Genomic DNA, 26,012 nt, shown 5'->3' on the forward strand with positions numbered 1-26,012 from the left:
GGTAGTTTAATACAGTTCTGTCATATCCATGTTAACACTTACTGTGTGACAGAAACATGAATCTGATTATTACTACTTGTTATGGTGGAAACACATTCATGGTAACAATATCGCAAGATCAGAAAACTTGGGGGAACAAAGGCATTTCTCACAGAGTAGTTCAAGTGGCCAGACTATTCTGAGGCAGGCTGGGTGGGGGGTTCGGGGCTGTGGTGCACAGGGGTGGCTCCCTCTCTTAGGGGTGGAGGGGTCGGTGAGTCTGCCCAGGTGTGCTGCCACAGGGTGGGTTGGTACATGCCCTGGTGTCTAGTTGCTGCCCCAGGACCCAGGGTAAGGCCCAGGTCAGGAGGGGTGAAGAGGTTTAAAGAGGGGGTGAGTGGGGTTCAGAGAATTGTAGGGAGAGGAGCTGGGGTGTGTTTAGGGGTGAGACTGAATGGTTTGTGTGTGGGTGTATGTGCCAGGATGAGTTTGAGTGGGCAAGGATATAGGTGCGTATGTGAGAAGGCAGGGATCATAAGCACTTTTAGGGGAGGCCTGGGTGGGCCTGGGGTGGTGGGCTGTGTCTGTTATATATATATATATATATATATATATATATATATATATATATATATATATATATATATATATATATATACTACCAAAAGTATTGTTTGTTTGTTTATTTAAGATCCCCTTTAGCTTTTGCATAGCAGCATCTATTCTTCCTGGGGTCTGCACAATTTATATGGTGACTATACAATCATACACATTCACACTACTTATCACAACACATAAAAATTATTTAACATAACACATAATATAACAAATACATAACACATCATACTATACATCTACTACAAATAAAAACACACCTTTTTGCAAGCTCCAACTGAATCTATAATAGTATATGAAACAATCATTTAACTTAAAGTATTATAGAAACATAAAATGAAATTAAACAAAATAACATAAAATGCCCATAGGTTCATTACACACCAAAAATACCTATTCTTTTCCAGAATTTCCTCTTAAATAATGCTCTCTTAGTGTATTTTAAAACTACATATATATATATATTGTTTTGCTGTATAATATGTTTTGGTAGAGAATTCCATTCTTGCATTGCTCTATAAATTACTGTGCGCTGAGTTGACATAGTTTTAGATTTTAAAGGTCCCATATTATGCAAAATTCACTTTTTAATGGTTTTGGAACAGTCATACTGGTCCCCCCGCATGTGTAGGAGACCCGTAAGTGTGAAACTCTTTCAGGCGCTCTCTCTCCCCCCTGCTCCACCTCTAGGGAAGTAAGTGCTGAAATGAGCTTGTTTGAAAGCGTGTACGTTATGACGTCATAAGGGACAATAACCACTCCCCACAGAGCGATGGACCCTCCTCAGATATCTCTCCTTCTGGGTCCGACTCTGGCTCAAACTGGTAAGGGAGAACGACAGCGTCTCTACCAGTTGCCATAACGCTGCTGTTCACGAGAGCGGCATGAACGGGCATCATCCATGAACATAGTTACAAAAGAGGGGGAAAAAATTCAAGACAGGGACTAATGGAATGGCTGAAATTTTACTGGCTGGACGAGTAAAAGTCACACTAACCTTTCACTAACGTCCTGTTAGTCTTCTTGCTCGAACTTCTTCAGGAATGGGTTCCGGTGTTCCGGCGTTTGTTTATCCTTCACTACGCTGTAATCAGCGTCTAGTAACCGCTAAGGCCTAACCTGTCAATCACCTCATGACGGGCGATGCGATGGGCCAACAGCTGAGCCGCTCCACCAGGGTTCCGCCCACCATAAACGGCACATTTCTGAAGCTGCTAAAAAGAGGGAGGTGAAGAGAAGCCGCTGCACTCAAACTGAGGGTCGATTTGTCCATACCATGGCGGAAATATTTCATTTAGATATTAATGAATGGTCTCAGATTGGGAATAAAGTGTATAATATGGGACCTTTAACAATGTAAAACAGCCTCCAACAGCATGCCTTGTAGAATAATTATGCTTATTTTTACTAAAAGACAATTATTTGTAGAAAAGAAATGGGATTTTTGCTGTTCTAAGAGGCCTAATAAAAACCATCAACATATACAGAAATCTACTTTTCACTTCCAACCAAGAAAGACATTCATACATTTTAGTGACATTTGCTCTCTCTCTCTCTCTCTCTCTCTCTCTCTCTCTCTCTCTCTCTCTCTCTCTCTCTTTCTCTCTCTCTCTCTCTCTCTCTCTCTATATATATATGTATATATATATATATATACCCACATATACGCACATACACACGTACATGTACATATTAACATTTATATATATCTATATAGACACTTCCTCAAGCTACGTAAGCTGAGCTTTTGCTTTGTGAATTTCTGTACCATTATTCATAAAATTAAATGATTAAATTAAATAAACACTCATTAAAAAGAGAAGAAGCCTTGGATTTACACTATCTGAGCAACATAAACGTTATAACTGTTGGGTTTCTCTTTATTTTTTCTTGTTGAAGATGACCAGCTGCATGTGTTGTTATTGTAAAAACCGAAGAGAAAATCTGACCCTTAAACAGGGAGGAATAAAGAATAAAAAGCTTTACGTCCTGTGTGACGTAGAGATTTTTTTTAAACCGACAAACAAGTTTTTTATTACTGATGTGTTAACAAACACTAAAAGGTTGTTGTGCATAGGTTATTAAATAGCAGATGCTTATCAACGGTGTCCTTTCCCACGAGAGCTGTTCTGTCCTAATATATCATCCATTTATTCCACACAGTGCTACACTTGATGAAGGAAAGGTGGGGGTGGTGGAGGCAGTTAAATACTGACAGCCACTTCTCTTTGTCATTCTGCCAGAGACTCAGCAAACCAGACAGGCTCAGTTTTAATCTGGCTTTTCCAGCAGTGACCGAGCTTCCAGATCTCGCTTCATCTTAGGGATTCACAGCAGAACAGCGAGCAAATGGGGGAAAGCTGCAGAATCAGCAAGCTGTGTGTTCTGTTTGTCATCTTAGCTCTGGTCTCTGTGGCAACCATCGTCACATTGTGGACTATTGCTCTTACAGGAGATAATGATGCCCCAGCTCCTTGGGACAGGTAGGACATGAACGATACCATAAAAGACAAGGGTTGCTAACATAAAATGTGATGCATGTGAAGCAGATACAAACATCCGGCTTCTTGGCAGTGCAGGCCGGCGTATGCACGCTCAAATCAGACTTGCAAATCAATGCAGTCTGTTTTTACTTACATTTTACACCAAATCTCAACTGTTTTGGAGGTGAGTTCGTAGAAGAACAAAAGTCATACAGGAAAAATGTACAGTCTGCACTTGAATATTTATTTAACATTTGCAATAAACACATCGCAAATGGTTTTGCTATAAAGAATCATAAAGAAGAAAAAGGTCTTTGTGATAGCCAACAAGTGAAGAATCCCTTGCAGGTGGAAGGTAAAAATTTACCTCAGGGGAAAACTTCAGGAACACAACCTCAGAGGATCCCCAATTCATCAAGATTGACTGAAGAAAATCAGTGAAACACTCAGATAAATGCATCAAAACTTGTTAAACAACCATCAAGGTAAAAAACAGAAACAGTGAGACAACATGCATAGCTAAAAGTCTGAAAGCATCACCAGGAAAATACAAAGACGATGTCTGATTCCTTCACTGCAAAGGAATTAACAGCAATAAGCGTTTTATGGCATACTGTATTATAGCTACTTGTGAATTAATTCTCCTGGTGTAATTTTATATTGCTTAGTAAGCTAATCTTTATTCCTGTCAGGTACCGTCTGCCCATGGCTTTAGCCCCCGAGTACTACAACATCACTTTGTGGCCTCGTCTCAAACTCGACCCAGACTCTGGCCTCTACATTTTTACAGGTAAGTGACAGAACTGTGTGTTTTCCACATCATAGCTGCATCATGCTGTGGTGCTACTACACACTGGTGAACCTTTCATCATATTTACTTCTCAAGACTTGAGACTTTCTTTACACCCAGTTATGTGACTGAATAGTTGCCAGTAATTTGTTTGATTAACCTGAATGTTCATAAAAGGTGTAGGAGTCCAGTGTCACAGGGAAACTTGTTACAGCTACATTCATCCACATCCTCAAACAATCCATGTTTTACAAATGCAAATGAATCCCTTGGCTGTTTTCTGTAGAGCAACATCTACATGACATGATGAGAACTGCAACTGAATAACTAAAAACGTGCAACCACTAAGCATGAACTTTTTTCTAACCAAGCTATGTAAAGAAGAACATGAGACCCTCACCATGTTTCTTACAAGGATTCTGCCATGTTTATGAATAAAAGAGCCATTTTTACCACCCATCACACTAAATTAACACAGTTTAAAACTCTTATGACTTTTAAAATAACTTACAAAAAACTAAATTTTTTATTGTATTTCATGTGTCACGACAAAAGAAAACACCAAACCTGTCCATCATCAGAGTTTACATCTACACAACAGTGCTATCTGATCAGTGTCGTGTCCATGGCTCAACTCATCACAGGGGACTGAGTCTGCTGGAGATGAGTTGTTTGTAATGTTTATTGTCATTTTAATGGTCCTGTCTTTGACAGTTTTTGCAGTGTAAAACTTATCTCTAATTTTCTGAGCTATTTCATATTTGTTTGTCTGAGTGTAGATGCTCTGATTTTTTAAATGAATTATTCTTTTGTGCAGTCCCTATTAGTGAAAGGCTTTCCGTGCCTTACTATCTCTTAGGTTGCCACAAAATCTGCAGCAGTATTTGAGTTTTGGGAACTCGATCCACTTCTTTAAAGTACCCACTGCTCAGCTTTCTCCAGTCTCCAAACTCAAAACACAGGCTGCAGACCCCTTACATAAACCAACCTAAAGAGCTTGAATTTCTTGGTTCTTGACAAATTTTCACCTCTTGTCTAAAGGTGTCAGATCTAACCAGCTGGTGGGGAATTTCAGCTTATAAGCATTAAAGCAGGGGTGTCCAGCTCCAGTCCTCAAGGGCCACAGTCTTGCAGGTTTTAGATGTATCCCTGCTCCAGCACATCAGATTCAAATTAAATGGCTCTTACCCATCATGTTGACCCAGTAATCTGATTCAGGCATGCTGCAGCAGGAAACATCCAAGACCTGCAGGACAGTGGCCCTTGAGGGCCGACTTTGGACACCCCTGCATTAAAGGAACATTCATGATGATTTCCAGCTAGAGCAGACCCAGGATTTGAAACTTGGGCATCCTTGGGTACAGCCATGATATCAGACCTCTGTGATTATAATTATAGCTCATGTGAGAAGCTTCATCTTGGCTAGAAAATGTTACAGCTTGAAACGTTTTCCTCTATCCCCTATAGAAAAGTTTACACTGAATTCTCTGTACACTAGGGGCAGGTTTCTTTACTCTATGATAAGCTTAGTTTATTTGTATAGCGACAGGGTGATTCAAACTGCTTTACAGAAACATCAGAAAACAAGAAGCATAATTTAAAATTAAAAACAAAAGGTAACGGAAAAAGAAAGAAGTTAGATAAAAACTGTAAAAAAAAAGTTGGCACCACTGTTAGCCGAGCTCTGGCTTGTGCATCAGTGTGATCGGTGTACCTGTAAATCATGCACTAACAAACGTTCCGCACTGTGTGGAATGCAAACGGCGATTAAATGCACAAATGTTTTCAATGCGTTAATTTTTTGGTAATTAATTAATTATAATTAACGCTTTAAAGTCCCACCCCTAGTTTTTAAAGCTTTAATCATTGTGTTTTATTAGTCTATTTAAAAAAAAAGATAAAATGTTATGCTGATGGAATAATGCATACCACTGGTTCTGCTGCAGGAAAAGTGCTTAATTTAAGGAGTTGTTTATTCTCTTGACACTTGTGAGAGATGTGATTTCGTTTCACGGTCACACAAATTCCACAGCATCTAAACAGTAACTTGGATCATCTATTAACTATTAACAATCTCTTCCTCAGTTAGTAGCTCTTGGTGCAGCTTAACCCTCCCCACTTTCCCTCACAGCAGCCTCACCGGGCAGCCACAATGCTCTCTAAATGGCAACTCAGACATAATAGACTCAACACCTGCAACCTTCAAAATATGTCTGATGTCTTTGTTTTATCTCCATGTCTCCATCAGGACGGTCCACTGTGCAGTTCGAGTGTCTGAAGGCAACCGATCTGATTCTGATTCACTCCAACAAACTCAACTACACCAAAATGGACAACACACATGCTGCCAGACTCACTGCTGCAGGTACACAAACACATCAGTTTGAGGAAAACCTGCCAATTCTTGTTTTATATCCAGGGTCCATTGAAGAAAACTTCAAACAGAATTCTACCGGTTTTTAGCATTCATTTAACATTAACTGACATGTACTCAGGAAAAAGTGAACTGGGGTGTTTTTCTTGATTTAGATTTTCATTATGATTAGATAGATAAGAGTTATTTTTTACGTGCACAAGTATGCATAGTACAATGTACTGAAATGCATTTTGTTCCTCCCACTAGTGAAGAAATAACCACACAGAATAAAGGTAATATGCATCCAAAAGTACCTTAAAAAATTTAAAAATATGATTGAACCAGCCAGAGATTGTTAAGGAATCTTTAACTTCTTTAACTTCCTGGGAGAAGCTTGGGCTTCTTTGTAAGCTGTAAAATGGTAAACATATGATGGAAAACAGCAGTTTAGGCTCTAAAATATGACAATTTGCTGATGTTGTTGGTGTATTTACAGGTTGGTGTATTTATCCTACATAAAAGCTGTGAAAGCTGCTTTTTAATTGGTTTCCCACCAATTCTTTCTTTCCCAGAAGGTGGGTCTGCCCCCGTTATTACGTCAACATGGCTGCACCTGAAGATGGAGTATCTGGTCATCAAGCTAAATAGTAAACTAACTCCAGGGTCAAAGTATCAGCTGGACACTGAGTTCACTGGTGAACTAGCTGATGACTTGGCAGGATTCTATCGGAGTGAATATGAAGAAGATGGAGTCAGAAAGTAAGATCTCTGCATCCTTTCTGTCAGTTTTTGATCTGTTTTCATTAGCTGATTCAAGGTCTGGACCTTTCACAGGATTGTTGCCACCTCTCAGATGCATCCGACTCATGCCAGGAAGACCTTCCCGTGTTTTGATGAGCCAGCCATGAAAGCTGTCTTCCACATAACAATCCTACACCCACCTGGAACCAGAGCCCTGTCCAATGGGATGGAAAAAGGTATCAGAACAGAACTGTAGCAGCAAACCCACAGCTTTTATCCTTTTTCATCAGTGCTTTGCATATGCATTCAACATCAGGATTCTACATGATTATCATATTAAGTGTATTTAAGCCCAGCTATTAAACTTCAGGAGATTTTCTCACTTTGGCCTAACGATGACTAATCCAACATAAATCTTGCATCCCATCTCTTCTCTGAGCTTTCTCCAGCCAGTAAAAGTCAGTCAGTTGTTGACTCTTGTCTTATCTTTTGCTCTGTCCCTTAATCTCTTTTCCTCTCTTCCTTTTAAATTTCTTCTCTCATGTCTTTGATGAATTGGCCACAGTGTAATAAAAAGTAATAAGTGTCTGTGAATGACTTGTAAGAGTAATATATTTAATTTAATTTAATTTAATTTAATTTAATTTAATTTAATTTAATTTAATTTAATTTAATTTTATTTTAGTAAGGGTCTTATTAACCATAAACAATTTTTTTAAAATCTCCCTAAAATAAAAGTTCTTAGTTCAGTAAAAACCCATGGGCATCTAAAAACTCCATTTCCAGAAAAGCTGTGAAGTTTTCTAAAAAGCAGCAAAAACTTAAATATCTAATTTGTTACAAGTACAAAGAAATACATTTTTATATTATGTCTTTACTGACTACACTCTATATATTTGGAAAAAATATAACCTAAGTTCAAGAAATTTTGCTGCTGTGTGAAATGAAAATGAAAATAAAATATAATGATTTGCAAAAACCCAATATATAATACCAAGAGAACATAGAAAACATTAAATATTAACCCCAGATATTTTCTTATTTCGTGATAAATAAAATATAATCTACAATTGTCTGCAGCAACACATTTTCTGTCCATCTGAGAAGAAGCTGGTTTCCAAAGGACAGTTAATGTGTCTTCCTCCTTGTGTACTCTAGTTCCAAGTTTCAGGGGTGAAAATGGTCCTCCTGAGTACATATGTCTGTATTGATCATGGTGTCAAGATGGTTTCTCCTGCAGTGCTGCTTGAGGGATGAAAGGTCCCAGACATCCAACAGTGGTTTCCATCCTGGTCTTTTCTAGTCTGACATTTCTCCAGATTCCCTAACTTTTCCAAATATTCTGCTCCATAAATGCTATGAGGCCGAAATTCTTTACAATCTGTCACTGAGAAATATTTACTGAACCTAATGATGATTATCTGATGGAGTTTGAACCAAAGTGATGAGCCACCACTAAACTTTTGGTGGATGCTGCTTTATACCCAATCCTGGCACCCTCACCTGCCAGCAGGTAATCTGCTGGTTGGAGAACCATGTTATTGGATATTCCAGAAACCTTCTGTCTTACTTTGTCTCTAAAAAAACTTCCACTGAGTGTGTTGCTCTAAATTAATTGAAGTTGGTAACTGAAGACACAGAAAGTAAACGTGGTTAAAGGCTAAAAGGTGAAAACATTTAACTAATTTTATGTTGCTCATTATGAAAAAGTCCACCTTCTCTAGGATAGAGGAATGTGCTTCTTCCTCTCCTCGAATGTTTCTGTACATAAAGAATAAATCACGCACATCTTTGTTTTTGGAGGATTTTTATCAGAAATGCACATCACAGCTGTTATGTAGCTCTACACGTTTTTCAAACTGATCAACAGCAACATTATTGCCTCCAGATTAACCAAAAAGTCTTTTTCTGCTCTTTAGATGTCACTAATGTCTCTGTTAATGGAGAAGCTGTGACACAGACAACGTTTGAACCCACCGTGCACATGTCCACCTACCTGCTGGCCATCATCGTGTCTGACTATGTACACCTCAACGCAACACAAGGAGACACTCTGGTGATTATCTGACATGTTTGCATCTCTTCTTTCTGAACCACCTTCTTTAATGTACGTCCTTGCATCCTTGCAAGGTGAGTTCTGATGGTGTGACTATACAATCTGACACATCTATGTATGCTGTTGACACAGGTGTGTTTAGCCTGTTTTATTCATGACTGTTGGTGAATCAGAGAGAAGTTTGCTGTTTTGTGTTCAGATCCGTATCTGGGCTCGCAGGAAAGCGGTGGAACAGGGACAGGGAGACTATGCTCTTAATGTGACTGGACCTGTACTGGACTTCTTCCAGTCCTACTATAACATCTCGTACCCTCTGAGCAAGTCAGGTGAGCTCACCTGATTTCACTTGCATTTTAGTCTTTTTCCACTCCCTCTGAGTTAAGACTTCAATTTTGTACAATTACAATTTTGTTAAATTACACAGGAGATCTTGATCTAAACCCCACACGTGGTGAGCAAACCTTTTGCAATTTTAAGGTTTAGCATAACAGGACATAAAAATCCCCCAGGTCTTAAAATGTAGTAAATACAGTCTCAGATTAACTGTAACACACATTTATAGATGCCATTGTGGTTTCAACAAAAGATCAGAAATCAGTGTGTCTCCCATCCATGATCCAGCAGCTCTTAGCAGCAATAAGCTCTTGTAGTGGTTTTCTGGAGGAGAAACTTTAAAATGTTTGTTATTGACCCCCGAGCACAACATTGTGAACATGTAGAGAGAACAGTGAGACGTTTTTATGATTTGCTTTAACTTTGCCTCCCAGATCAGATCGCTCTGCCAGATTTTTATTTTGGTGCGATGGAGAACTGGGGTTTGGTGACATACAGAGAAACCAACCTTCTCTACGACCCAGAGACCTCCTCCAACAGGAACAAAGAAACCACTTCCACCATCATTGCTCATGAACTGGCTCATATGGTAAGTTTTCTCATTTTAGTTGATTAGCTGATTTATCATTAAACTGACTGTTGCCATGGGGACTGCAGTGGTTCGGCAACCTGGTGACGCTGCGCTGGTGGAATGAGGTCTGGCTGAATGAGGGCTTTGCTACGTACGTGTCCTACCTGGGAGCTGACCACGCTGAGCCTGACTGGAACGTGGTGAGAATTCACTGACAAGTTTGGACCTCATGTCTTAAACACTCATGTTCTTGTGTTCTGACACCTGACATTACACCTGTACATCTTTTTGCTCCAGAAAGACTTGATAGTTCTGGATGATGTGCACAAAGTGTTTTCAGTTGATGCTTTGACATCCTCTCATCCTCTGACCTCAAAAGAAGACAGTATCATCCTACCTGGACAGATTACGGAGCAGTTTGACACCATCTCCTACAGCAAGGTACTAACAAGGCACTACAAGCACTATCAAAATATAAATATCAATTTAATGATTTAAAGTTAACCAGAAATGTGCCAATAAATACTATTTAAACCATAAATAATTTCAATAAAACAAATTTAAATAAATCTTATTTAAATAGAATAAATTTAAATACAATTTTAAGCAGTAAATTAAATTGAAGTTGTAAAAGTTAAAGTAAAATAAATTAAAACAGAAAAAAAATAATTTCCTTTTTTCTTATTTGCAGACAGTATGAAACCAAAATATTTCAGGTTCTGTGTCATCAGCTTCTTTCATTCAAAAATTTGTGAGACATTTGACCAAATTATTCAACAATTTAGCAACAATGTTTTTCAAAGAGAGATTGGAAAGGTTTTCCATATTTCATGACATCATCATTATTATCATTTGGACTATCACACAGTGGAAACCTGGACTATAGACCAACCAATCTGTGACAGTACGGGGTTGGATCAGGGTTCTGTCATGGTACGGGGTTGGATCAGGGTTGTGTGACATATGGGGATGGATCAGGGTTCTGTGACGGTACAGAGTTGGGTCAGGGTTCTGTGACGGTATGGGGATGTATCAGGGTTCTGTGATGTATGGGATCGGATCAGGGTTCTGTGACGGTATGGGGGTATATCAGGGTTCTGTGACAGTATGGAGTTGGATCAGGGTCCTGCATTGGTATGGGGGTGGATCAGGGTACTGGGGTCGGATTAGGGTTCTGTGACGGTATGGGAATGTATCAGGGTTCTGTGACGGTAGGGAGTCGGATCAGGGTTCTGTGACGGTATGGGGGTGGATCAGGGTTCTGTGATGGTACAGGGGTGGATCAGGGTTCTGTGACGGTAGGGAGTCGGATCAGGGTTCTGTGACGTATGGGGGTGAATCAGGGTTCTGTGATGGTACAGGGGTGGATCAGGGTTCTGTGACGGTACGGAGTCAGATCAGGGTTCTGTGACGGTATGGTGGTGGATCAGGGTTCTGTGATGTATGGGGTCGGATCAGGGTTCTGTGACGATATGGGGGTGGATCAGTGACGGTATGGGGTTGGATCAGAGTTCTGTGATGTATGGGGTTGGATCAGGGTCCTGTGACGGTACGGAGCTGGATCAGGGTCCTATGACGGACGGGGTTGGATCAAGGTTCTGTGATGTATGAGGATGGATCAAGGTTTTGTGACGTATGAGGGTTGTATCAGGGTTTTGTGACGTATGGGCGTGGATCAGGGTTCTGTGACGATATGGGGGAGGATCAGTGACGGTATGGGGGTGGATCAGAGTTCTGTGACAGACGGGGTTGGATCAAGGTTCTGTGACGTATGGGGGTGGATCAGGGTTTTGCTGTCTTCATTGTTTTCATGGAGGTCCATGAAGTTTTCTACCAGATGATGAAGAAACACATTCTGCTGATTTCCAGAAGCTTGGCTGTGGAAGAGGAGGGTACTGGTCTGGTTTATCTGCAGTTCTGACCTGTCCCTGATAGAGCATGATGAAGATTTAGAAACAGCCAGGACCCTATGCCACGTGTTTGCAGGAAGAATGAGACTATACTCAGAAACTCCTCATCAGTTGGTATGTGTCGGGAATGAAGGAATGGAAATATTATAAAGTGGTAAAAGATTCATTGAACCAACTGCTTTTGGAACGTGTTGCAGATCTGAAATGTAGAAATGGATAAATAGTGCCATGAAATTAAGCTGATGAGACAAAACATGGAATATCTTTCAGTTAAATGGAGACAGATTTTACTTTAATGTTCTGACACAGTGAACATGTAACTCAATTCATTATTGAACAATTATGAAGGGAAACTCATAAACATGTAGGCATGTAGACTTTTTTCACATTGTGAATTTATTTCGTCTAGAGTGTTGGCCATGATCATTCACGTTACAAAATTTTAAAGTCTTTTTAAAATTTAGTTGTTCTTATCAAGTTTTCCTGATGTTTTTTTCTCAGGGGGCTGCAGTGCTGAGGATGCTGTCTGACTTCCTCTCAGAGCCGCTCTTCAAGCAGGGACTGACTGTATGTTTGTTTTTGTCCAGGATTTATTGAAATGAATTATTAGATTCATAATCATGAGAGTCTGAGAGTGATCATTTTCCTCTCATCTGCAGACTTACCTCAGGCATTTTTCTTACAGTAATGCAGTTGGGAGCGACTTGTGGCAACATCTGCAGATGGTAAGATGAAGATGTTTTCTGATTTCTGATATTTAGCCCCTAAAACATGCTGAACTTCATTCTTTGTTACATTTAGTTTCACTATGGGAGGATGTGCAGTAGGTTCCCATAGCAGCAGCAGAATTCACAACAAAGATAACATGCCAAGATGCGTTCAGGGTCCTTGCTGTAGTTTTGCTACTACTGACAGCTGTTCTGAGATCAAGCCTGGACCCAGTAGGATTCCAGTGTTAGTTAGTAAAATAAGGAATCAAACACGGTCAGTTTGTGGGGTGAATCAATCTAATCTGTTAACTATACCTTGTATAACTCAGAATACAACAGAGACGAGTGTAAACTTCATAAAGCTGCTGTACTTAATGTTAGATCTCTGTCCAACAAGTCACTGTTAGTTAATGACTTCATCATTTCTCACAGTTTAGATTTTCTTTTTCTGACAGAAAACATGGTTAACAGAAGACACAAGTGCTACAATTCTTAATGAAACAGCACCCCCTCATTTTAGTTTTATGAATAAATGTGGAAACGGGAGGAAAGGGGGAGGAGAAGCTGCCTTATTTAAAGATTCATTCCAGTGTAAAGAGAGTTCATTTGCTGATTTTACTTCTTTTGAATATCTTAGTTTTATTTTCAGGGGCATTCCTAAAATCCTAATCATATACAGACGTCCAGGACACTGTGTAAATTTTATTGATGAATTTTTTGAATTATTGTCGGTTATGTCTACTGATTTTAACCATTTCATCTTAACTGGGGATTTTAACATTCACATAGATAACATGACGGATGGTAATGTCAAGGAATTTTCTTCCACATTGGACATGTTTGGTTTGTGGCAGTGTGTAAAAGAACCAACCCACATTTGAGGTCACATTCTGGACCTGGTTAATTCAAAGGGTGTTGATATTTCTTCTGTTGTGGTCACTGACTTGGCCTTGTTTGACCATTTTTGTATTTTGTTTGATTTACTGATCACTCAGAATGTTCAACCAACCTGCTTCTCCGTTAGGAAGAGGTACATTAATGAAAGAACAAGTGCTAAGTTTGTGGAGGCCATAGCTATATTACCAACAACCAGTGCAGAGTCAGTTGATAGACTCCTGGATCATTTCAATCTGAAAGTCTTGAATGTAATGGATGCTGTTGCACCAATAAGAATCAAGAGCATTTTGAGCAAACAGAAAACACCATGGAGAAACACCACTGTGGTTAACAGCCTAAAAAGAGAATGCAGAAAAACTGAGCGGAAATGGCGGAAAAATAAACTTCAAATTCACTATGAGCTGTACAAACAAAGCCTGCGTAACTATAACAATGTGCTGTGCAAGGCCAGAGAGCTGCATTTATCTGAAATGATTAACAGGAATGTCAACAATTCTCGCTCTCTGTTTGCTATGATTGAAAAACATACAAATTTGCCAACTTTTTTAGCCAAAAAATTAAAACAATTAGGCAAAATATTAATTCTAAACAGTCAAACAAGAAAACTAGTCTGTGTCTAAAACCCGGAAGTAATTCTGATGTTATGTTGCAATTTAAAATGGTTGATTTAAAAATCCTACAAGAAACAGTTTGGCATTTGAAATCAACAACATGCGCTCTGGACATGATACCATCTGACTTTTTAAAAACAGTTTTTACCTCAGTAGAAAGTGATCTCCTACTGATAGTTAACAGCTCACTGGCATCAGGCATTTTTTCCAAGTCACTAAAGATCGCTGCTATTAAGCCACTCCTAAAGAAAAGGACTCTAGACGTCTCTATAATGAACAGTTGTAGATCTGTCTCTAACCTCTCTTTTATTTCCAAGATTACTGAGAAAGTTGTATTTCACCAGCATAATGACTTTTTAAATGAAAGTGGAAATCTTGATAAATTTCAGTTCGGCTTCCGACCTCATCACAGCACTGAAACAGCTCTGGTCAAAGTGTTCAATGACATTAGGTTGAATACTAATTCTGGTCAAGTATCAGTCCTGGTTCTGTTGGATCTCAGTGCTGCGTTTGATACTGTAGATCACAGAATCCTGTTGCACAGGCTGGAAAACTGGGTTGGACTTTCTGGAGCGGTTCTTAACTGGTTCAGGTCCTATTTAGAAGGTCGGAGTTATTTTGTTACGATCGGCAGCTATGAATCTGAGCAAGTGGCCATGACTTGTGGAGTCCCCCAGGGGTCAGTCCTTGGACCTCTTCTGTTCAACTTGTATATGCCCCCTTTGGGTCAAATATTACAGAACTATAGCATTAAATATCAAACTTATGCAGATGATACATAACCTTATGTGTCTCTGTCACCAGATGACTGCAGTCCAATAGACTTATTGTGTCAGTGTCTGGAGCAAATAAACACCTGGATGAAGGAGAATTTTCTACAATTAAATGAAGACAAAACAGAGATTATTCTGTTTGGTAGCAAAGAGAAGAGGGTCAGCATTGGCAAACACCCAGAGACTCGGGCTCTTAAAATCACTGACCAAGTTGGAACCTTGGAGTGTTGATAAACTCAGACCTGATTTTCAGCAGCAACATCAAAGCTGTCACTAAGAAGCTTTTTACCAGCTCAGAAACATCAACAGAATTAAAAGTCTAGTCTCCCAGAAAGACCAAGAGAAACTAATCCATGCATTCATCTCCAGTAGACTGGATTACTGTTTGGTCTTTTAACAGGACTTTCTAAAAAGAGCATTAAACATCTGCAGCTCATACAAAATGCTGCTGCTATAGTTTTAACCAGAGGGGTATTGCACGAAACCAAGATAAGCGATTAAGCCGGGATATGTTGGTTATCCTGGCTGAATTTAGCCCTAAGTCGGTTGCATGAAAGCAGCTCAAACTAAACCCGGCCAAGTTACTGTGGTGATTTATCCGCTGCAGCTAGCCTGCTCCAGACCAGGCTAACTGCTCAGGCTAAGATTAATCCTAGCGAGTCACCTGCATGTCCAACGTCAATTCTGTGAGGAATTAATGTGTTTTACAGCATGTCCATGGTCTTCCTAAGTATGGCGCGTCATTTTAATCATCCAGTATTAAAATATTACATATACAGTCACTGTACATTTAATCCAAATCTGTTCGTAATCGCAACAGCCTTTTTATATGGATTCGAGTTGTAGTATTATTATTCTATTCTATTCTACAGTCATTTAGCAGACGCTTTTATCCAAAGCGACTTACATTTGAGAGTAAGAACAACACAAGCATGAATTGAAACAAGATGGGACGTCATAATTAAGTGTTAGTCAGACCGCTTTTGAGTCCAGTTAGACCCAGGTGCTGTCGTGTACTGCTAGTGCAGTGCATATATATAATTTTTTTTTTTTTAAGTTTTTTTTTTTAATTTTTTTTTTTAGTCATTTTATTTAAATACAGGATCACGATTTCATCACACAATATCAACTTGGTCATAAGTGCATGATTTCATCAGGCCAAGTGTTATATTGCTATGCTAATGAAGACTGCTCGTCAAATTGCTGTCAGAGGTTTTATAAATATGTGTTTTATTGCATTAATTGAGATTACAAAACACAGCGGATGAGGTTACAAAGGTGTATTCAAAGAAATCCGTGACGAGGGCAATGTAGAATATTCAGGTCCAACTCCCCTTCACCTGGTCCCTCTTCATAATGGCTTGCCCTTTATCGGAGGATGTGCTGGACGAGGAAGCCCACATCCTCAGAAGAGCATTCAGACGTGAACGAGTCTTCAGGGACAGCTCACATCCCCTGGCCTTTGGAGATGACTATGTCATTGAGAGATACAGATTTTCGGTTACTGGATTTCCAGGTCCAGTTTTCTGAGTGTCCGGCGTTTAATCTCAAGATCCAGCTCCATTTCTTGGAGCTTGCTCTTTTTGAGTCAGCTTTTAACATCTGCCAGCTCTATCTCTCTCTCCAGGTGCCCTGAATAAAGCGTTCTGACAGTTTGTGAAGTCTGTAAAGGAAATGTCATGTGCAGTAGAATTGCAGTACTTTGTGTACCTTGTATGAAGCGGACAGTTTCTACTTTGGAGTCACTTACCAGCCTGCAAAATGTTCTTATATTTAATTTTTTCTTGCTGCCAGGTCCTTTTATGGCCAGACAGGTTTGTCCTTTATGAAGGACAGAAAGATAAAATAGATAAAAACATTACATGAGGAAAATAGATTAAATGACACATTGTGGATAATTGTTTGCACCTAATCATACTCTACATTTCCTGAGTAACATGCACCTGCTTGTCACTCTTAAAGTATACAACAGTAAGTGGATTTGAAAAGTAATCCTTTAATTGTAGCCTAATTATGACAGTTCCAGTGGAGCACTGTTTATTAATTGTACAGTTTTTGACCACTTATGCATTGGGCCGGTCGGCTATTGTCTGCCAGGCTCTCTCGCGTTCTTTACTTATGGCATTGGTATTGCCTTTTTTCCTTATAATATCCTTAACTTCGTCAGAGAACTCCGTCAGGAGCTGTTGCTCAGCGGCCGTGACGTAGGACGCGCGACTTTTATCCATTTCCCCATCGGTGATTCTGTGAGCGATCGCGAGGTCTGCTTCAGTATGCCGTGCACACGCACTTATCCCAACTATCTTCACCTGGCTTAACCTAGCCGCACCCTCTCATCCTGGCTCAGCAAACGTGCAACCAATTAAGCCAGGATAGGCCGCGCAAGCTAGGTCAAGCTGGGCTTGCTTAATTATCCTGGATTGCTTTATTCTGGTTTCGTGCAATACCCCTCCGGACTAAGAGATCTGAACACATCACACCAGTTTTGAAATCTTTACACTGGGTTCCAGTCAGTCACAGAATAGATTTTAAAACCCTTCTGATTGTTTACAAATCCTAGAATGGTTTAGGCCCAGAAAACATCTGTCATATGTTCAGAGAATATAAACCTAGCAGAGCTCTTAGAGCCTAAGACTCTGGTCAACTAGTCCAAACCAGAGTCCAGACTAAACATGGAGAAGCAGCATTTAGCTGTTATGCTGCAAACAAGTGGAACAAACTGCCAGTGGAGATTAAACTTTCACCAAATGTAGACATTTTTAAATCCAGGTTAAAAACATTTCTTTTCTCATGCGCCTATGCATGAAATCTGCATGTTAACTTTTTTAACTTATCTTGCTTTTAATAATTTTAATGTAATTTATTATTTTATTGTGATTATGTGTTGATGCCTTTTACTATTTCTAAATATCTGTAATGCTTTTGTTTTATGTAAAGCACTTTGAATTGTCCTGTACATGAAACGTGCTATACAAATAAACTGCCTTGCCTTGGAGACCAAACCTATTTTTGCTGGTGGGAAACAACAGCGTAGTTCATGTCTGCTGGATTTAACATGCATAAAATAAGAAAAAGCAAAACAATTTGACTTATATTAGATATTTCATATATAAGACAAACCAGTGTGTCAAAAGAAACATATAACTGACTGTATACATTCTGTATCACATCTAATACAATTGTTAGCAGGAAATAAATCATTGTTGTCATTATCATCAATACCATCAATGTACATATGTGAGAAAATATATTTACAAAAAAGCTGTTGCAAATAGGAGTTTAAAGACCTGATTGTGGACCAGAACCATTCAGAGCCTTGTACACCAGCAGAAACATTTTAAAATCGGTTCTTTGTCTCACAGCAAGCCAGTGTAGAGATGTAAGAACAGGAGTGATATGTTCCCTCATTCTAGATATATTCTTGGTATTTTTGATTTGGTTCCGGCTTTAATGTGTTTGTTAAAATTTAGCTCAGAGTCCAAAATGAAACCAAGACTTTTGCATTGATCCGCTGGTTTTAACATTGCTGAATGAAGCCGGGACTAATCTTCAGATGTTCATCTTTTTCTCCAAACACAATAATTTCAGATTTATCATTATTTAGTGTTTTGTGGACTTGGTGAAGGGGTTCTGGGGAGTCTTGTGGGGGGTGCGCTGGGAGTACAGAGTGCCAGACTTCCTTGAACAAGCTTGCCTGATCCCAGTATGATCAGTATCAAAGCTAGGTCTGCATGGCCACCAGTAAGTCTGATTTATTTCCAGTGATGGTTAGACTCCCTCAAGGCTGCCCTTTGTCACCGATTCTGTTCATAACTTTTATGGGCAGAATTTCTAGGTGCAGCCGAGGTGTTGAGGGGATTCGGTTTTATGACCTCAGGATTGTGTCACTGCTTTTTGCAGATTTTTCTGGTTAGACTGGAACATTTGGTTTGCTGCCATGATCTGAGCTAGTGGGAGTATGTAAATGCTGAAAAACAGGAGGCCCAACATGGAGCCTTGGGGAACTCCAGATGACATCTTTGTTTGAGTAGAACTTTATTACCAATGGATATGATGTAGAAAACATAAACCTCTGCCTTTAATTTTACAAATGTGATTTCTGCAGGTGGTAGAGGACAACAACATTTCACTTCCTTGTCCAGTTAATGCCATCATGAACCCCTGGGTGCTTCAGATGGGCTTTCCTGTGGTCACCATAGATACGACGAAGGGAAAGGTTTCCCAGAATCACTTCCTGCTGGATCCAGAGTCAAATGTCACAGTTGAATCACCCTACAAGTACACACATCCTCACCACACTTTATCCTCACTATCTCTGTTCTACTTAAACCATTGCAACATCCCAGTAAACAAGGAATGCAAATAATCCCTGAACATGTTTCCTTCAGATATGAGTGGGTGGTTCCTGTGCGCTGGATGAAAGATGGTGATGTTCATGGAGATATCTGGTGGCTGATGCAGAAGGAAGGTGTGAAGTTAAAATTCAGCCTGAGTTTACTGTAAAGATGAAGAAATGTTTTCTTTTCTTTTTCATTTTACTTTAAGCTCTTTCACTTTGTTTTTCTGCATCAGCTGTGAACCCGGACATGTTGAGCGGATCCTCGTGGGTTCTGGCCAACATCAACGTAACTGGATATTACCGGGTGAACTATGACCTGGGAAACTGGGAGCGGCTGTTCACTCAGCTCAGCACAAATCTCCAGGTAACCAATCAGGTTTCACTTTGCATCACAGCTGCTGTCTCCAGGTGATCTCTTCAGGTTTAAGGTTTCGTCTCCCGTTTAGTTGTGTCTCCTGAGATGTGTTTAGTCCTTGCAGGTTGTGGAATGATGGTTTGTGTTTGGATTAAGGTGATTCCAGTGATCAACAGAGCCCAGCTAGTGGACGATGCTTTCAATCTGGCCAGGTGGGTCACTTTAATTACTGGATGTTATGAAGCAGGTTTTCTTCACAACTGAAAGAATAGCACCTATAGGTGCTCACAAGGATTGTCTGCTTTGTTCTTTTACAGAAGCCATATGATATATTCTGTTAGGTTTCTTTGTAAGTGTAGCATCTGGTTGCAGGGTTTTATGCTTGGGTTTTGATTTTTTATTTATTTTTGTATCTTTGTTTTTTTTTCTATTTACTGTTTCCCATGTTTTGTTCCCCTGTCATTAACATACACTTCAAAAATGAATAAATTAGAAAATAAGGTATCAAGAGGAGCCTTAAATCTGTAAAACTCCAGTTTTAGTTTTATTCATAAAGCTCTGTGACACATTTTTTAAGCCCATGTTTCTCAAATTGGGGTACAGGTACCCCTTGGGGTAGGTAAAAAAATTTTTTAAAAAGATAAAAAACATATTTTAGGACACATAAATGTAAGCTTATAAACTAAAAGCTATATTTAGTATCAATTCATTGTAACAAACTCAGATCATCCACATATCTGGATTTTTGACACATTCTGGCTCAAACCAAATGATGTCACTTGTTGTCACCAGAAAACTTGAACATAGTTGAATCGTAGCATCAATTCTGCTTAAAAGAGTCAAGAGACAAATAAACTAAAAATTAGAACCGTTAAAATTGTTGGTTTTTTTATGACTACAAACTGAAACCTGCCCCAGCAATGATGTTTCTTCTGTGGGGAAAAACTAGCTAACAGCAGCATGAAGCCAGAACATCTCTAGCAGCATCTTAGTAGAAAGAGGAGTTTCTGTCCCACAGTGATGAGACAGACATCTTTGTAATCAGCAGAGTCTCTGCTTTTATACGACTCCTTGAGAAATAAGCAGAAGCTCTAAAGTGGACAGAGCTGTGCTCATGGTTTTCTTACATTCCCATATAACTACTTGGGGTTTGAACTGTGTTTGGTTTGGATGCCAATGCTTGGTAGAGTCTTTTAGCTGAGTTTCTTCCCATCATGCTGCTTCCTAGTGTGTACAAATATCTTCTGTACTTTAGTATTTCATACTGCCCCAGTCAAAGTTTTCAGTATTTGTTATCTTGTCTGCAGAGCTCAGCTGGTCTCAACAACGCTCGCTCTCAGGACCACCTCATATCTGTTGCAGGAGATAGAGTACATACCCTGGCAGTCCGCACTGAACAACCTGCACTATTATGAGCTCATGCTGGATCGCACTGAAGTCTATCAGCCCATGCAGGTGCAGATTAATCAAAGTTTATCTCAGTTAAGATCATTTGAACAGATTATGACCAGAGTTCTCCCTCTGTCTTTCTGTGGGACCTCAGGACTACATCAGACAGCAAGTGACACCCCTCTTCTTGTACTTCAGGGACTTGACGTCAAACTGGACCCATGTTCCTAACAGACACACTGACCAGTGAATAGACATGGACACACAATAACACACAACTCAGGGCAGATACAAATTAAGAGTTAACTTTGTTTTAGAGATTATTTTCTCAGTGACTCAGAAACTTGATTGTGAAGCAGTATCATGCTGTAACAGGTGTGTCTCCTGCAGGTATAATCAGGTGAATGCACTCCGTACAGCGTGCAGGACCGGACTACCAGAGTGCCAGGACTGGACCACCACATGGTTCAAACAGTGGATGGACAATCCTCAACATAATCTGTGGGTCTGATAAATTAACCATCTGATTCACCAGCTTCATGTTTTTAAGATTACGCTGAGCATCACTCACACATTTGAATCACTCACACAGCATCCACCCAAACCTCCGCTCAGCGGTGTACTGCAGCGCCATGGCTGCAGGCGATGAGGCTGAGTGGCAATTCGGATGGTTCCAGTTTAAGAAAGCTTCTGTAGCCAGCGAGGCCAGTAAACTCATGTCTGCACTGGCCTGTACAAACAACATACAGCTGCTAGAGAGGTGGGAGAGTCCTGCATACTTCACACCAACCATGAAAACAGAAACATGCTTGCTGCAGTAAAAACATCAAAGCTTTGGCATCAGTTATTAGTCTGAGAATGAACCCAGCGAAGACTGGAAAACTTAATGGAGAGAAAACAAATCCTGACATCGTTGTTGCTTCCACAGGTATCTGTCGTACACCTTAAACTCGGACATGATCCGTAAGCAGGACGCCTCCTCAGTCATCACGTCTGTCGCCACTAACAGAGTGGGACACAGTCTGGCATGGGACTTCGTCAGGGAGCAGTGGAAATACATGTTCACACAGTAAGCATCACACACAGACACACACACACACACACACACACACACATAGGGATTCCTCTGTGTGTAACAGAGTTAAAAAAACAGACTCACCATCAGCAAATAGGAGGGCATGTGCACAGTACATCTGTTTGGTTCACTTTAAACAATTAGTACGGTCAGTACTATTGGTTTGGCACAGTGTAAACACCAACTACACCAAAGAAGTGGACTTTGTTCTGCTTGAAAGGGGCGTCTCGGTTCACTTGCAAACAGACTATCCAGTGGACCAAAAAGGGAGTGAAATATGCCGACCTCGATAATGCATCAAGAAAAAGAAGAAGTAGGAATTGACGCATTGTTTGGGTAGGAGGAAAACTAAAGCCAAGGTCAAACAAGGAAAAGAATTGTTCTGCACACCACAGTAAAATTAAAAACCCCAAGACTGCGTCGCCTGGCTCCATTGTTTAGAGTTTACTTGTGGTGAAGGAGATTTCTTCTTTTGGTCCTGACCAATCAAGGAGCTCAGTTTTCTTCTTCTTCCTGCTTTTACATTGTTTCAGTGGTTGTTTTGGGGAGTATCGCCCCCTAGTGAGCATTTTTTCTAACTACGTGACATTGTGACAGTTAAGTGCAGTTTGAACACAAACTCATGTATACAACTAGCTTATGTTTCTTCCGTGATCATGAATAGATTAAGTTAATTTCACACTATATAAACCGCCACAAGATAGATAGATAGATAGATAGATAGATAGATAGATAGATAGATAGATAGATAGATAGATAGATAGATAGATAGATAGATAGATAGATAGATAGATAGATAGATAGACAGACACCACAGGTGCTCACATGAACAAAATTTTGTTGCAAATGGCTCAGATAGCAACACTTAAGGCACATGTACCTAAACAAATGTAAAATAAAAATGTCTAAGAACAAACAGTAAAAAGTATAAAAACTCAGTAAAGAGTAATAAAGTACTAAAGTGATAAAGATACTGCGCTGGGTTATTGCACATTATTGCCCTGTATTATTGCATCATCCTCAAACCTGACAACTGATACAGACTATCTGCAGTTCATGGCTGGAGGTGTGAAGCTGTTGCAGAGCCTGACTGTTCTGCACCTCAGGCAGAGGCCAGCAGAGAGAACTGGCCGTGATGTGGGTGTGTACAGTCTCTGATGATGTTTTTCATTTGCAACAGACAGAGTTTGACACCTATGTCCTTGATAGAGAGTTGTCCCTGTAATCTTCCCTGCCGTCCTCACCACTCTCTGGAGGGCCTTCCAGTCTGCAGCTGAACAGCTGCCGCACCATACAGCCGTTGGTCAGTACAGTACTTTGGTGCTCTGGTAGAAAGTGGTGAGGCAGAGGGGTCCTTCACATCCTACGAAGGAGGTGCAATCACAGCTGCACTTGCTTTATCAGAAACGTGGTGTTCTGCGTCCAGGATAGATAGTTTATGTGCACCCCAGGAACTTGGTGCTTTTTACCACTAACACTACTGTGTTGTTACTAGTTAGGCCCACACCTGTAGTACAATTTGCTTACTTTACAATGTAAAGTATGTATTATGTCTCCAGTGTGAGGGACTCAGGATGGAGCCCTGAGAAGAGCCGGTACTCAGGTTGATGACTGAGAACATGTTCTTTCCCACCTGCATGGACTGGGGACTGTCAGAGAGGAAGTCCAGGACCCAGTGGTCACACAAGGTGGTCTTAAAAAGCCCAGGTCTAGGTGGTCTAATCTGCAGTAGGTGGTGCTTCATCACTTTCATTTTCACCAGTGGTCTCTGAGGTGGAGGATCCAAGTTCAAATAGGCCTGTTGTTATAAGCAAAAAGTCAATTAATTGTAAGAAAAAATGAGTGCAACAAGTTTGCTGGCCGCCATGATTTTTATTTATTTATTTAGTTTTTCTTTTTTTTTTATCTTACTTTACCATAGACTGTGTATGAAAATAGATTACACTATGGAGAATCTCGACTGAATGCTCTCGTTTCTTGCAGAGGGATCTTTCTCGTGTCATACTTGACAGCAGCATGTTGTAGCATGAGACCGTGGTGATCTGTGCGAGCACACACTGTATATAAAAGATGGATGGAGCCTCCAGGACGTTACCCATAGGTTTCTGAAGAGCTGAATTGAAGCTCTTTGGGCGGTTCCCACCATCCCACTGTTGACTGACAGGTATCCAATATCTGCGGCAAGAAGGGAGAGTGCAGCACAACTGCGGTTTTTAGCCAGCTAACAGCACACTTTAGCTATAGCCCGCCGACCTCCGCTAGCTTGTTAGCTACCATTAGCTAGGTTAGCTCTTAGCTACAGGCAGCTCAGTGTCTATCATCCACCCCCATCTTCCAATCCTCTCAGCACCACCTCTTTGCTCAATTTTGGATTTTCCGGGAATGACGACATGCTGCCAAGATGGCAACGGTGGGAAATGCCCAATGAGCTTCAATTCAGCTTTTTCCAAACCTTTGGGTGACGTCACGGAGGCTCCGTCCATCTTTTATATTCAGTCTATGGCCAGGGCCAACACCATAACCATTAGGACTGCAGGGCAGGACCCTCAGCCACCCAAACCACAGCCACACCCATTGCAACAATCCTGCAGACCAAGCAGGTAAAGGTACCGGCGTGGAGGATCCCTGTGAGGAGAACACTGGAGTTAAAAATGTTAAAAGCTGAAAATCAAATAAACCTAAAAACAATAAGAACAACTAAGAGTGACAACTATTAAAGTTTAACTAAAGGAACTCGTATAAACAATGTACCTTAGTAAAACAAAACCATAAAAACAGAATTGAAAAAGTTACAAAACAGGTGATTTTTAAATAAATTGTACATGATTAAGTCAAATAAATTAAATAAAAAAAATAATAAAATGAAGTAGACTAAACAAGATAAAATAATTCAGTTAAAAGCTGAGCTAGATAGGAGTCATGTGTGGCTGAGGTGAGGACCTAGGCCCAGGTAAACAGTTCAAGCACTACAAGGCACTTTTTTCTCTGGGAATATATCATACCTCGGCAGATGCAGATCAGTCGTGAATTTATTGTTGTTGGCTCAGATCAGAAACAGCTGCTGTGTCATTTTAAATTTTGCAGATCAGATGAGATTCACAGAGTTTCCATTCCCAGCAACAATCTGGGACAAATACTTCAGGTCTGAAAAGGGAAGCCAGTGCAAAGTACTTTATTCCTGCATCCTTCATCATGACCAGCAGGGGGCAGTTTGGTGCCAAAGCACCAGTTCTTATTACATTCCTGGTATTCACTGAGATCATCTCTTACTGTGAGCCACTGAACTGTCCCAGTTTTAGGAAATAAAAACTGACCTTGTACCTCCTTCCCCCTCAGATATGGCGTGGGCTCTTTCTCCTTTGCTTCTATCATCACTGGGGTCACAGCTAGGTTCTCCACACCTGCTGAACTACAACAGGTAAGAGCTGATGACTGACTTCCAAAGGCACCTCACAGATGCTGAACTGTCATCTGAACTGTTGTCCTGCAACTCTTCTGGCAGCTGGAGGACTTCGTAGAGGAGCACAAAGCTACAGGGTTCGGCTCTGCATCTCTGGCTGTGGATCAGGCCTTAGAGAGAACCGAGGCCAACATCAAGTGGGTGGAGCAGAACAAACTGGAGGTTTTAAACTGGTTCAGAAGCCAGACTAGACCTCAGAGGATCAATGAGCTGGATTCTCAGTCGATCAGTGAATTATGGAGCACTGATGAACTTTTACCGGTCCAACTCATCACAGATGTAAACACAGACAGAAGTTCAACAAACACCAAAGAAAAATGAGGTCTTGCAGTATGAAACAAAGAAATAAAAGGCTAGAGATCAGGAAAACACTCAACACTGGAGTTTGTTGAACATGAACGTAAACACGTGGAAGCTCAATGATGTCTTCGTATGGAGTCTTACAGATTGTTCCTTTAAGCTGAAAACTGCCCTGTGTCACAGAAGATAGAAATAAGAACAGAAATTAGTTTAATGTGTGGACCAGAAACTGTGTGCTATTCTTTATGTAATAAAACTTTAGATTTTCA

General features: G+C 40.3%; 1 protein-coding gene across 2 annotated transcripts; it reads left to right on the forward strand.

The window, feature by feature from the left end:
- Positions 1 to 713: 713 nt before the first annotated feature.
- Positions 714 to 26,012, forward strand: LOC121647738 (aminopeptidase N-like). 2 transcript variants are annotated; one of them, XM_041997404.1, is made up of 24 exons: positions 714 to 730; positions 2,838 to 3,077; positions 3,770 to 3,867; positions 6,116 to 6,232; positions 6,796 to 6,982; positions 7,058 to 7,200; positions 8,884 to 9,020; positions 9,220 to 9,346; positions 9,788 to 9,942; positions 10,011 to 10,124; positions 10,222 to 10,365; positions 12,336 to 12,401; positions 12,494 to 12,559; positions 18,931 to 19,103; positions 19,214 to 19,293; positions 19,398 to 19,528; positions 19,676 to 19,731; positions 20,827 to 20,974; positions 21,063 to 21,154; positions 21,299 to 21,409; positions 21,501 to 21,668; positions 21,837 to 21,977; positions 25,320 to 25,401; positions 25,486 to 26,012. In XM_041997404.1, the coding sequence occupies exons 2-24, from the start codon at positions 2,944 to 2,946 to the stop codon at positions 25,762 to 25,764; spliced, it is 2,949 nt and encodes a 982-aa protein (XP_041853338.1). In that variant the 5' UTR covers positions 714 to 730; positions 2,838 to 2,943; the 3' UTR covers positions 25,765 to 26,012. The 2 variants fall into 2 exon arrangements, with proteins under 2 accessions (XP_041853338.1, XP_041853340.1); XM_041997406.1 differs by lacking the exon at positions 714 to 730 and having other exon boundaries at positions 2,801 to 3,077; positions 6,799 to 6,982.

The sequence above is a fragment of the Melanotaenia boesemani genome, chromosome 10 (genome assembly GCF_017639745.1).
Source record: "Melanotaenia boesemani isolate fMelBoe1 chromosome 10, fMelBoe1.pri, whole genome shotgun sequence".
Taxonomy (NCBI): domain Eukaryota; kingdom Metazoa; phylum Chordata; class Actinopteri; order Atheriniformes; family Melanotaeniidae; genus Melanotaenia; species Melanotaenia boesemani.